The 12,973-nt window shown below is 43.7% G+C and overlaps 1 protein-coding gene and 1 pseudogene across 1 annotated transcript; one reads left to right on the plus strand and one right to left on the minus strand.

The window, feature by feature from the left end:
• Positions 1-1,205: 1,205 nt before the first annotated feature.
• SDE2 (SDE2 telomere maintenance homolog) lies at positions 1,206-12,920 on the minus strand. The gene is made up of 7 exons (XM_024576112.4): positions 12,736-12,920; positions 8,322-8,439; positions 6,979-7,090; positions 6,261-6,430; positions 5,338-5,452; positions 3,651-4,152; positions 1,206-1,758 (listed from the first exon to the last, which is right to left on the minus strand). Exons 1-7 carry the CDS (start codon positions 12,853-12,855, stop codon positions 1,537-1,539), a joined length of 1,359 nt encoding a protein of 452 aa, XP_024431880.2. The 5' UTR covers positions 12,856-12,920; the 3' UTR covers positions 1,206-1,536.
• Positions 10,966-11,670, plus strand: LOC112318885 (prefoldin subunit 4 pseudogene; annotated as a pseudogene).
• Positions 12,921-12,973: the final 53 nt, after the last annotated feature.

Consider the following 12,973-nt stretch of genomic DNA (forward strand, 5'->3'; position numbering starts at 1 on the left):
AGGAGTAAATTGGTATGTATCATTTCACATTATATACAATAAAATAAAATAAAACTCCCAACAGGCATAGAGCTTTTCTTCCGCAGCACTATACGGCAGAAAGCAATAGCACGTCACCTACTGCGTGAGGAGAAGACAAGACATCGCCCACGCAGAGAAGCAGAGGAACACCGTCGGCCGGTGCGAGTTCAGGTGTACGGCCCAGCTACTCTTCATTTAAAAAGAAATCCCTCTCAGCACACCAGCAGAAGACAAAAAATAAAAACAACAGAAGGATCGGCCAGACCATGCTACAGAATGATAGTTGGACGAAAAAAACCTCAGACATTGCAAGAGGGGAGGAGAGTCGGCATATACTTAAAACAAATGGAGACCATGAAATACAGAGCGACGTCTCCATACGGCTGTTTTTATCAGTGTGAAACAAGGCATGTGTCCAAAATATTACTGAAAGAATAGTAATAATAATAATTAAATAGCCTTGGCCAGGTGGCTCAGTTGGCCGAGCGTCGCCCATACACCAGAAGGTCGCGGGTTCCATTCGCGGTCTGGACACATGCCTGGGTTGCAGTTTCAATCCCCGGGTCGGCATGCATATAAAAGGCAACTGATCGATGTTTCTCACATTGATGTGTCGCTTTCCCTTCCTCTCTCTCTGAAATCAATTTAAAATATATAAATATGCATGTGTATATGTGTGTATGTCCATCCTCAGGAGAAGATTAAAATAAACACACTTTTTTTCTGCAACAGCCTTTCCCCGCAGACATCTAAGATCAAACACCAAGTCCGTACCGCTCTCAGACAGATCAAGTCAAATTTGAGCCTGTGTATTCCACTCACTCTTACAAACTCCCACCTGCTGGAACCCACGGCCGGCAAATTGCGGCATCACAGAAAATGGTTTTCTGTCCCTAAGACTTTAAGCCCTGTGATCTCTTTGAACAGCCATGCAATTTCTGAAATGACTACTTACTGCCCTGCTCTGCCCAAGACCTTCCATTGACTGGCCGTTTTCTGTGCGATGACCACACTTGTACGTAAACAGAGAATCCCTGCTAATACTGTGAAGGGAACCCATCTTTCTCCCTCTCGAAGTTACCACTGCAGGCTCTGCAGACGTCCACGAGTCTGACAGCTCAGGTCAAACAGATAAATTCCTTGAAAATGTAACTTACCTAAATGACACAAGGTGAAACAAAAAATCTGAACAGCTTTAAGTTTATTAAATTAAGTTTGTTATTAAAAAACCTTCCCACAAAAACGTCAGGCCTAGGTGGTTTCACACATTAATTCCATAAATGTAATAATGGGAAAGAGGATAGTTAGAACTGGGTTATTAAAAAGTCAGCTTCGGGAGCATTTGAGATCTTGCTCCCTGGCCAATATCTTCAGTTTGACTCAAACTCATAAAAATTCTCCAAAAAAAGGTAAAAGATCAGCTTGAATATCAACAGGAATAATGGCCAAGAGTCAACATTATGCAGGTTGTAAGTTCCGGACTGGAGAGAACCAGGACATCACCCTGGACGGAATTCATTTCTTCTTCCCTTTGGAAGGCTTGGCAAACAGAGCCGGGTCGATCTGCTCCTTTGCCAGGCCCCTGACAGAGAAGAGCCGCGCCGCCCGCTCCTGGAGGGTGCCCCCACACTTCAGCCCCAGTGCCGTCAGGGCGCCCTTGAGCTTCTCCAGACCCAGCAACTCCATTTCTGCAGCAGAGGTGAAGGCCAGCAAATCTAGGGATTCCTGATCAACAGACTGAGAAGGGGAAAAAAGAAAAAAAAAAAAAAATTTAAAACAGGCTTCTTTTTCTTTCTCCGAATAAGGCTTTAACTGCCAACTACATTCTATTTCTCAAGGAATTTTCCGCTATTTTGCCTTATCTCGCTATTGCATTTTAATAATCATCTAAATGTTTTTCCAAATGCATTCTCAAGATGCATAACCATTCATTTTCCATCCATATATTTAGAAACAAGCACTCAGAACAGTAACAGAAGTTACAGGATTCCTGAACAGAGTCTTAATACTATACAAATGGTTACATGACATTCTCTTCTGATTTTTCCATTAAGAATTACAACAGCAAAATATACCTGACCCCCACACTATGACCACAGAGAAGAGCAGCTCCCAATAAAGCTTAATTTTGATGAGGTTCTCAGGCCTGTGAGTCTATTAATCCCATACTCCTAATGTTTTCTGTTCTGACTGAATAATTAAGATTGCTTGTCACAGTCCCCACTTACAGAACACAAGTTAAAATGCTGTTCCATAGACGTGCAACTGTTCTATCCACCAAGAACCTTTACAGACTGCGAGACAAAGCTAACACTTCCAACGACGGATGGTCTCAGAGGGTGAAAATGTGCACGTCCAAGGGTTTTCAAAGAGCAGTAACTCTCTCACAATAACCTATTTTTCTTTAGACATTAAAGAGAGCTAGGGACAGACTTTTTATCTTTCTATTTAAGTTTTTTAAAGCCACTTTCTTAGATTTCTGGAGAGAACCTTGCTTGGCTTCACTATTTGTGACCAAATCCTAAAATACCACTTAAGTGCCCTTGGAGAACCACTCCTGGTTGTTCTGAACACAACAGCTACTACTACAAGGTCAAGAACAAAACGTCCCGTGGTTAAAGGCTCCAGGATTGAAAGCCAAATCGGGTTTTACTTCATTTCCCTTTATTCATTTTCCCAAGACTTTGGTCAGGATAAAGCTCCTAATACATACGAGTAACAGAAAAGTTACATGTTGTAACTCCAGAGAGGATGTGACGGTCAACTGACAGTGCTTAACATAAAAAACCCCCTTGCCCTCCCAAGAGGAGGCCCTCTGTGTATCTATCTTCGCTTATTCATTGGGGGTAAGGACGGCGCTGGTTAAACAAGTAATAGGCTTTGTGTTTATTAAAGGAAACCAAGTAGTTCACGTTTTAGCTGTTGTAAAAAGCCAATCGTTAACTCAAAGAGTAAACATTAAAATAAATATTTTTGCTGGAAGTCAGTCTATTGAAGACGGCAAATAATCAGCTATTAGAGGGAGAATATGTACAATGAAAATAAATGTTTAAAAGGCTTAATGATAAATTAAGGTTTAATGATAAATTAAACGTAAAGGTTTAATGATAAATTAAAAACGAGTTGCTCCTCTTCTATAGTGAAAATCTCCACATCCAGCTGACAAGTATGTTCAAATACTATCACGTAAGAAACGCTGAGTAACTGGAATCTTATATGAAAACGAGTACATTTCACCAAATCCAAAGCACCGCCTACCTTTTTTTTAGCACCGCCTACCTTAATCTGCCTTACTGTTGTATTATTAAGAAAGAATAAATAATACAATTACGCCCTAATGATACATATCCGGATTCAGAGATTGAAAAGTGAAAAATACACATCTTAGAATTAATGAGAGGACACCACCTAGTGGCAAAAATATATAAATTCTGGAGCTAAAAAAAAAAAAAAAATCTAAGGATTTTGAGGGGGACAGGCAAGTTTAACCATCATCTACCTGTACTTCGCTTCTGATTATTAAGCAAGCTTCCCACGAAGCAGCTGGTGGGGAAGCACGCTTTCCCTTTCATGACTCACTGTGGAGAGTAAACTGATTTCGTGTTAGACAACAGCCCCCAACGACTTACCGTGCTTCCGGACTGGCTCTCCCCCAGTTTGGCAAGGGGCACGTTTCCCCTCCCTTCTCCAGGTGCAGCCTGGGCAGCTTGTTCCCCCTGGGCTATTTCTTCTGTGTCTCTCTCCTCACTCAGTCCAGCCCCAGCTGCGTCCTCGTCCGTGGGTCCTCTACTCTCCGCCTCCATTTTCTCCTGGGTTTTCTCTGCTTGTGTTTCCATCTTCCTTTCCGCACGCTCGGTGGACGCCTCCCCCAGCTGAGCACACAAGCCTTCTGCAATTCCACTCCGCGGGTCAGCCGTGTGGCTCTGTGGTTTTTCTGGTGAGCTGCAGTCTGCACTCAGTACTCTTGCCTTCTGAGAACCACTGGGAAACTCGGCTGCCGTCGCAATGCTGTCACTGCCACTTTTGGGAAGAGGAAAGCTCGTTCCTGAAGTGCCAGGTGCTTCTTCGCTGTCATCATCTGAGCTTCCAGAGATGGACCCCTCCGCCGCCTCCAGGCCGTCCGTGCCCAACCTGCCAGGCACCACAGGAAGGGTCGATACTACTTACAGCTTCTACTTAAAAAGGGGCTGCAATTTGTTCAGGGATCAGACTCTGGCTGAATAAAAGTATCAGCTAGCTTGAGACAGAGAGTATGTCCGTTTCAGAAAAGATATTCCAGAGGCATAAACAAAAGGAAAAAATTTAAATAACAATGGAACCAACCACCTCAAGGATCCAAGAGGACCTCCTTTTTAAAGTTGTGACTCTCATAAAACAAAACAGATTTCATTTAAAGCTTTTTTCCCTATACTGCATGGATTTCAACTGTTGGATATTATCCAACTGGAGAATGGATAAACAACTGTGACGCAGCCCCACCGTGCAGTAATGCTGGGCAAGGGAAGGAATGAATTACTGATACATATAATCACGCCGGCGGAGCCCAGAAGCATTACGGTAAGTGAAAGAAGCCAGACACAAAAGGCTATCTGCCACTCTGGAACAGACAAAACCACAGGAACAAACACTGTACCTGTGATCAGTGGTTGCCAGGGCAGAGGGGCGGGGGAGGGAATTAACTGCAAAGGGGCACGAGGGAAATTTCTAGGGTGATCTTTGGTTAATAATTATCTTTCTATCCCCAAAGGGGAGGCCTACAAGGAGGTAAAATCCATTCGCACTTATCTAGAACGTGGCCCAAGGGAGCCGAGCTGGTACCCAGAGGACCAGCCGGGAAGGGCGGGAGAGCTACCAGAAGAAAGGATAAGAAAAGGCACTGCTGTGCTTTTGACCCACGAGTGCCAAGGTGGTGCAGGGAGGTCTGGCAAAGTGGCCACAGACCTCAGTTATGACTGAGAAAAAAACCAAAAAAACAGAACCGCCCAGAAGGTACAGCCCTGGTATCTCCACTGAGGATTTTTGAAAGTTAACTCTTTTGACACCAAACAGTAATTCAAGTATAGAGCAATTTTTGTGATCTTTCACCGTAAGGAAAAATACTGTCCTTTAGACTCTGTTAATGGCACTCACAGCAGAAGCCATTACTGGTACGCACAGGGTGGCAGTCACTGACCTCTGAAGGCTGAAGCATCCAGGAAAATTTCCGAGCCCCCCTCAAACATCACTTAGAGACGTGTTTGTGCCCGAGAGGCGCGAAGGAAATGCATCCTGCCAGTCCTCAAAGATCCATTTGGAATGAAAATGGAACACACTTACCAAAAGCACTTCCTTTTCGCTGCACTGGATCCTCTGTCTGTTTTTGATTTGTTGGGCCGTTTCCGAGTCTCCCCGAGTTCTGCTGATACCACCTTGCTGGAGGCAGCCTGCATACCTAACCAGAAATTTTAACAACTCGCGCATACTGTCGGGACTAAGTCTAATTAGAGAAATTGTAAGTAATCTGGATTGCAAAAGAGCTGCAATCTAAAGCTCTAAATTTAAATTTCCAAAGATGTCAAAATGGAATTACGGTTAAAATGAGATGAATCTCAAGTTTACAGGTTTAAAATAATAAGCATTCTGGCTCTGGAACCAGAACGTTAGGCATCAATGTCCAGTTTGCAAACTTTGAGGCTGACGGGTTCAAACCCCGCCCTCCCCAAACGCAGTGCTTCATCTCCCCACGCGCGTCACTTGCAGGCACTGGTCTTTCCCTTGCGGTGTCATAACCTTTGTGATGGAAAAGATTCCTTCTTATTCAACTGTACCTGCAACAGACCCAACATAATGCTCCGGACTCTAATAAAAGCTAATGACAATCACTCTTGTTTAAAACCATTTAAAAAACTGACCTAAACTGCAAGCACGTATGTTGAGGTCTAGGCACCTCCCGAAGACTTAACTTATCCCCATAAGACTTAACTTATCCCCATAAGGCACATACAGTGTTTTTAACTGGGGTCCACAGAATTCAGGCGTCGAGTATACCAAATGCTGTGTGGGCATGTGGTCTTTTTTCCCTAGGCTGTGAGATGCACTGTGCTCAACAGTGAGGGGGAAGGTTCTACAGCACTCGTCAGATCCTCAGAGGTCTGTGATGCACAAAAGCTGAAGAACTGCTCACTGCGTGCAGTGCGGAACAGCCTGGAACGGCCGGCTTCAGGGGTGCCGGCCGACCACACCAAGGAACCGCGACTCACCTTTGAGGACGGAGTCCTCCAGTCGCTCAGCCATCTCGTGGCACTGCTGCAGGTAGGTGGGGTTGGTGAAGCAGTGCCTGGGCTCTGCGAGCTTCCGCTGCAGCCGCTCTAGGCGCTTCTGCTCCTTCTCAGCTTCTCGCTCAGCTTGCTGTTTCACCCATTCAGCCATTCTGGGGATGGGAGAGAAAGAGATGTAACCGAACGAATATTTGTATCTATAGACACACTCCCCCCCAACAAACTAATGCACTCTTTTTTTAAATAAATACTTTATTTCTAGAGAGAGGGGAAGGGAGAGAAAGAGGGAGAGAGACATGGATGTATGAGAGATACATCGATCAGTTGCCTCTCGCAAACCCCCAACTGGGAACCTGGCCCGCAACCCAGGCGTGTGCCCTGACGGTGAATTGAACCAATGACCCTTTGGTTCGCAGGCTGGCACTCAATCCACTGAGTCACACCAGCCAAGACTGCACTCTTGCTTATACTGTGCTATTCCCTCAGAAACTGTGCCACACTTACTACTAGCATATTGTAATGGACTTCACTAAGACCCCAAAATAATTATTATATTATGGAAAAGGTAGTTCTGATTACAGTATATTAGAGCACAAATATTTCAAGTTTACATTTCTGATATGCATGGCATGTATATAATCACCACTGATAGAAAAGTCTGTTTCTCTCTTTAAAAAAATACAAACAAATGGCGTCTTACGCTTTCTCATGATTGACATCTCGTAGCCTCCTCCCGCTGAGGTCCCGGCAAGCTTCTCGATTGGTTGTCTTCTCGATCTGAGCACCAAGTGCTCTGAGCATGGACCCGAAACCTGAGCAAACGTATTTGGAGAAGGCAGGTTAGAGAGTGCTCGAGGACACACGGATGCCGGACTTGCGAAAATAGTGATCCATCACAAGGTTAAAGGTGATCTCCGCTTTCTTTCTTTCTTTCTCTCTCTTTTTAAAGATTTTATTTATTTATTTTTAAATAGAGGGGAAGGGAGGGGGAAAGAGAGACAGACATTTATTGGTTGCCTCTCTCACACCTCCCAACCAGGGACCTGGCGCGCAACCCAGGCATGTGCCCCAACCAGGAATTGAACTGGCGACCTTTTGGTCCACGAGATGATGTCCAACCCACGGGGCCACACCAGTCAGAGCTCTTTCTCTCTTTTCTTTTTTAAATGAAGGAAATGAACATCAAGATTGGAAGCCGGGAAGCAAGGGTAAAAGTACTGATCACGGTGATTCAACCTCATGCCTCTCCTGCTCCCTCTTGTATTTCTGAACTACTTTACCTGCACCACTGAGCTATTTTAGAGGGCTTTCCCTAGGGCCAGAAAAACAAGATTCCCAAGCTAAGAGCTTTAAAAAGTATATACTGAGATTTTATAGTGAATTTAAAAGGAAGGGCAATTTCAAGCTGTCACTGCCTGATACGACAAACTTCATTCTCACTGACACAATTGCAAACAGCAGGATGATTATAATCTGAGATATCAGGTCTCTGAAAATCAACCAAGTCACTGTAAATTTTGAGAAAGCTCAGGGACTGCATTTTAGTGCATCAGGAGAAAGACGAAGACCTGCTCACGTTCAGTTTTTGCTAGTCTAGTTTCCTCTCTTTCCTTAGATGTGTTAATATAACCAAGACCTTGACCTACCCCAAGAGATAAACAGTTGTATTTCATAAAGAGACTTTGGACCTCCCTTGGAAACACAATGAGACCAAATCTTGATAAAAGTAGATTTGATTGTTTTTACACACTTTCCTTGGCAGACTGGACAGAATGATGATGGCCACCTGTCTTCATCTAATCTTCCCCAAAGCTTTAGCGCCTAGGATGCCTCAGAGCTACCCAGCTGGAGAAGGTGGGAACAGTATATAGTATCTTCCTCAAAAAGAACAAAAGAGAAGATCTTCAAAACCAGGCGAGAAGACAAAGGACTCTGTAAGCGCAAACAGTCAGGCTGGCGTACTACAGAGACCAAGGAGTTTAATACATCTAGCTGGACTGCGGGTGTGTTACAGCTAAGCAAGCAGTCCCGTTCGCGACCCACCTCCTTTTCCACCGCGAAGTCTGGGCTCCAAGCTGTACACAGCCCCATGCCGCACCGTGTCACTGGTGTCAATGAGCACTCCGTTGCACTTCACAAAGAAGCATTCCTCAGGGACATCCTGGGGACAAACGGGTTTATTTAAATGCTGTTTATGAGACATTACAAGTTCCTTGCAGGAAGGGTCCTAGCTTATTACCCTTGTATTATTCCAGTGACAGACAGGCAGTGTGTGTTCAATTAATATTTGTCTAATTGAAAATGAAAACTACTCAAAGAAAAAAAGTCATTTCACATGATGTATGCTGGATACAACTTTTTTCTGATACCTAGTCATGATATATACAAGAACCCTTTGTCTTTTGGATGAAAATAAAATCTGCTTCTTTCTTCTTCTCTAACAGCAGGTCAGAGTCACAGCAGAAGACAGTAAAGGGCACAGACCCGGTGACTCTGGAGGTCCTATGAGCATTTCCTCTGACTTGTCCAAAAAGGTAAATTCGAGAGTGGCCCCCAAGTTTAAAAGTGAAAATATCCATCCTGAAAAGTGTAAGTAGAAGGATAAGAAGAGCGGAGGGAAGGAGACAAGGATATGGTTTTTAACACACCCACACTCATTTTAGGACAAGACCGTCTCTTCCGCTAGCATCCTCCCGAGGATCGGCATACAGCCCGCCTATCACTGTAACTCCTGTGATCGACTGCGTAACTCAGGAGTTACAGCCAGTCACCGAAGAAGCCCAAGTACCCCCAAACCGACTCTGTGTATTTCAAAAATTCTCAGATCAAGGGATGAAAAGAAATTGTAAAAACGGTAAGTCTTTCTGAACAAGTTTCTGATGCTGTAAAATTAAGACAATAGAGAATTCTCCAAAGTTACATGGGACTTAGGAGGTACATGATTAAATTTACAGTGTCAAGAACGAAGAGATCTCAACACCAATAGTAGGACAAATACATTACTGGTCTCTTCCTGAAGTGGAAACTATGAACACTCTGAACCGTATCACATAGCTATTTCAATGGGAACCATTCATTCATTCAACAAATATTAAGTGCCTACTATGTGCCAGGCACTTTTCAAGTGTTAAGATACTACAGTGAATAACATAGTGAACACAGATCCTGACTCATGGAGCTTACGTTCTAATGAGGCAAGACAGGTAGTGAACAAATTATATGGGGCTGTCCAGAAGGTACCCTGCCATGTACTATGAACAGTAAGAGACACTTATCAACGATACAAGATACAAGAAACACGGTACACAGGACACTGACGCCTCAGGCCCCTTGGAAGCAGGCACCTTGGGACCTCACACAGCTCTCCCAGTCACCATCAGTTGCTCCCTCATATCTTCCTGACTCCCACTGATGGTCTGAAATCTCTTCCCTTTCAAAGGTGATTTTAGTTTTGGGAAAAGCCAGAAGTCATAGGACACCAAATCTGGGCTTAGGGGGGCTGCGTCACCTGGGTAATTTGATATTTCACCAAAAATCTGTTTAAGTGGATTAAGTCAACTGATTTAAGCTGACTGCAGTTTTCCCAGGCAAATGGCAGAGACAAGAGCAAGGGAGCTCAGGCTGTATGCACTGATATGATTACTATGAAGGACTTACTCCTGTCTGCCAAATACTACCTACTTTAAAGGGCTACTATAAAGATTAAATAAGATATGTGATATACCTTATATTTGTTTAATGTGTATAATTTAAAACCTACTTTAGTTTCTTTTACTATTTTATATTCCTCCTGGGTATGGTATTTCCAAAATTCTAAATAACTTCAGAAGACATTAAACATCAAGGCAGGAAAATCATGGTTCATTTCCAAACAGAACTGCCTACTGAACAAAACAACGGAGCAACAAAATTGCACTTTCTATTTGTTAAGATTCTTTTCAATTAACAACCTAATAGAAAACAACAAAGAAAAAGTAGCATCGATATAACTGATTTTAACCATTTGTGTGCTCTAAAGCACTCCAAGCGCAAAGTGTTAGGTGTGTCTCAGCCCAATGTGCCTAGGGCCACCAGAGACAAACCTGTAGTCCATCAAAGTCAAGTTTACTGACTCATTGAGGGAGGGCCCCCCCCCCCCCCCCAGCTAGGGGATTCAGGAAGTGTCTCAACAACAACAACAAAGACAAAGATATTAAAGGACTGGGGGGAAGGGTGGAGTTAGGTGAAATTTAAATGAAACTGTTTTTGAAGGACTCAAAACAAAGCAGGGCTGTTGTAAAAGGGGAAACAGCAGGGGAGGCCCTGAAGCAGATCCAGGCTCCTGTTTCCTCGGAAACCACCAAGTTCAGATAAATGTGGAAAGTTGTATCAGAAACCCCTTATCTGAAGCCCCTGCACCTGGGTTGGAAATCAAGCGGGCTGCCCTCTATCAAAGTGACAGATTCTCAGGCAAGAGTGGGATGCTTCCTACTCAGCAATACAATTTCAAACAATGAAGTTTCTTATAGTCTGTGATTTTGGAGATCAAGGTCATCCAGGGAGTAAGACAGACTTTCTTTCACTGCTACCCCATGCCCTTGGGAGAAACTGTTTCCTGCTAACCTTGCGACTGGCTTTATCTGAGTCTGTTACCCCAGACAGATAAACAGCAGGGAGCTACCACTAACTTTATCATGTGTCCGAATAGTTTTGTTTTTAAAAGCATGGGTGTGAACCTGAGCTATTTTTATTTGTTCTAGTATCTAATCAAGCGCCCTTTTACAAGTTTTGTGTTCATTTTTGTTATGGTCATGTTTCTTAAGTACCTGGCTGAATCCACTCATTTATATTTCTTACTTCTTTTTTTTAATAAAAAATTATTTCCCCCATATTCCTCATAATTAAGATCCTATTTTTTTCTAGTCTCACCTTGGATCAATTGTTGGTAAGTTTGAAAACTGTTCTCACGAGATTAGAATTATTTTCAGAGCTATTAAAATCCAATCATCTGCAAGATGGCGGCCACCATGAAGAAGGCGGCTGCAGAAGATGTCAATGTTACATTTGAAGATCAACAAAAGATAAACAAATTTGCACGGAATACAAGTAGAATCACAGAGCTGAAGGAAGAAACAGACGTAAAAAAGAAACAACTGCAGAATTTAGAAGACGCCTGCGAGGACATCATGCTTGCAGCTGACGACTGCTTAATGATACCCTATCAAATTGGTTCATTAGCCATTCTCAAGAAGAAACACGAGAAATGTTAGAAGAAGCAAAGAAAAATTTGCAACAAGAAATTGACGCCTTAGAATCCAGAGTGGAATCCATTCAGCGGGTGTTAGCAGATTTGAAGGTTCAGTTATATGCAAAATTTGGGAGCAACATAAACCTTGAAGCAGATGAAAGCTAAACATTTTACAATACTTTAAAAATTTTGTTTAATAAACTTAAATATTGTTTAAATGGAAAAAAAATCCAATCATCTTGGAAAAGATTTCCCCATTTAGAGGGTCAAAAACAGTTCTAACAGTTTTCAGACTGGCTTGCAGTGTGAAAAAAAAAATGGGGAAGCTGAAAAACCACATTATTTGCAAACACACACCGCTTCTACATGCAACCAGCCCAAGTACATATTTGGTCGGGACTGCAGTGGTTAATATGGATTAAGCTTATAAATAACAAGCAGAGGAAACAGCCTAAGGAAGCAAAGACGAGGTACGGTTATAAAGAAAAACAATACGAGATCAAGTGCCCACATTAAAATCAGATTCAGGGAGAATGCCCGATTCTTTAGACAACTGAACGCGTTTAATATCTTAGTTGATAAAAGTTTGCTTGCTTGACAATTAAGGAAACTACACATGTAATTTTGCAAGTCCATGATAGGTTTTCGAAAATATGCATTGACAAATGAGACTATCAAATGACTCGTGAAAACGTCTAAATGACAGGCCCTAAGAACCCGTGCCCGTGCCCTCAACAGGTCACGTGTGTGAGTGTTTGGCCGTCCCAATCAGTGAGTGACCAGACGAATCCATTTCCCTCGTCAACCATCCTTTCGCCTGGGTTTGGATATGACATACTTCTCTAGGCTAAATGGAATGTTTGACCAGTGGACAAAATGCACGTCACATAACCATAGAATGAATGTAACTAAGTGTAAGGAAATGAGCCTTAAAAGTCATCTGGTCCAGCTGCCTCATTTACGGGTTAAAAAACAGAATACCGAAGTGTTTTCTGTTACGACAGACTGAGGGCTGGACTAGGCGTCTGGGAGTGGAGTTTTCCCCCTTTCTGAGATGACAAATCAGCCATCACCCAAAATAAAAGCAAAGAAGGCCTCAGCATCAGTTTGAAGCACCTTAAAACTGAAGGGCCCTCAGCCTGAAAAACCGAAAACCTCCAAGAACAGTCCCTCTCCGCACCCAATCCTGTCCCCTTCTTCCCCCTTCCTTCCGGGAACCGCGAATCTCACCTGATCGTGGAAATGGCGCTGGATAAGGTCTCGGACGGAGCACGGGGCCAAGGATGTCCGCACCGCCCGGCACCCGAAGCCGGGACCGCAAACCCACACCAGTGCCATCGCCTCCGCCATTTCACCGAGTCCCGAAAACTGAGATTCCCGGTGCCTAAGCGCCACAACTGGCCCGGCGCCTCTTGATGGCGTCATCGCCCCGCCCCCTCGGGTCTCCCGCTCGCCCCGCCCCTCCCCT

This window comes from Desmodus rotundus, chromosome 10 (assembly GCF_022682495.2).
Source record: "Desmodus rotundus isolate HL8 chromosome 10, HLdesRot8A.1, whole genome shotgun sequence".
Lineage (NCBI taxonomy): Eukaryota > Metazoa > Chordata > Mammalia > Chiroptera > Phyllostomidae > Desmodus > Desmodus rotundus.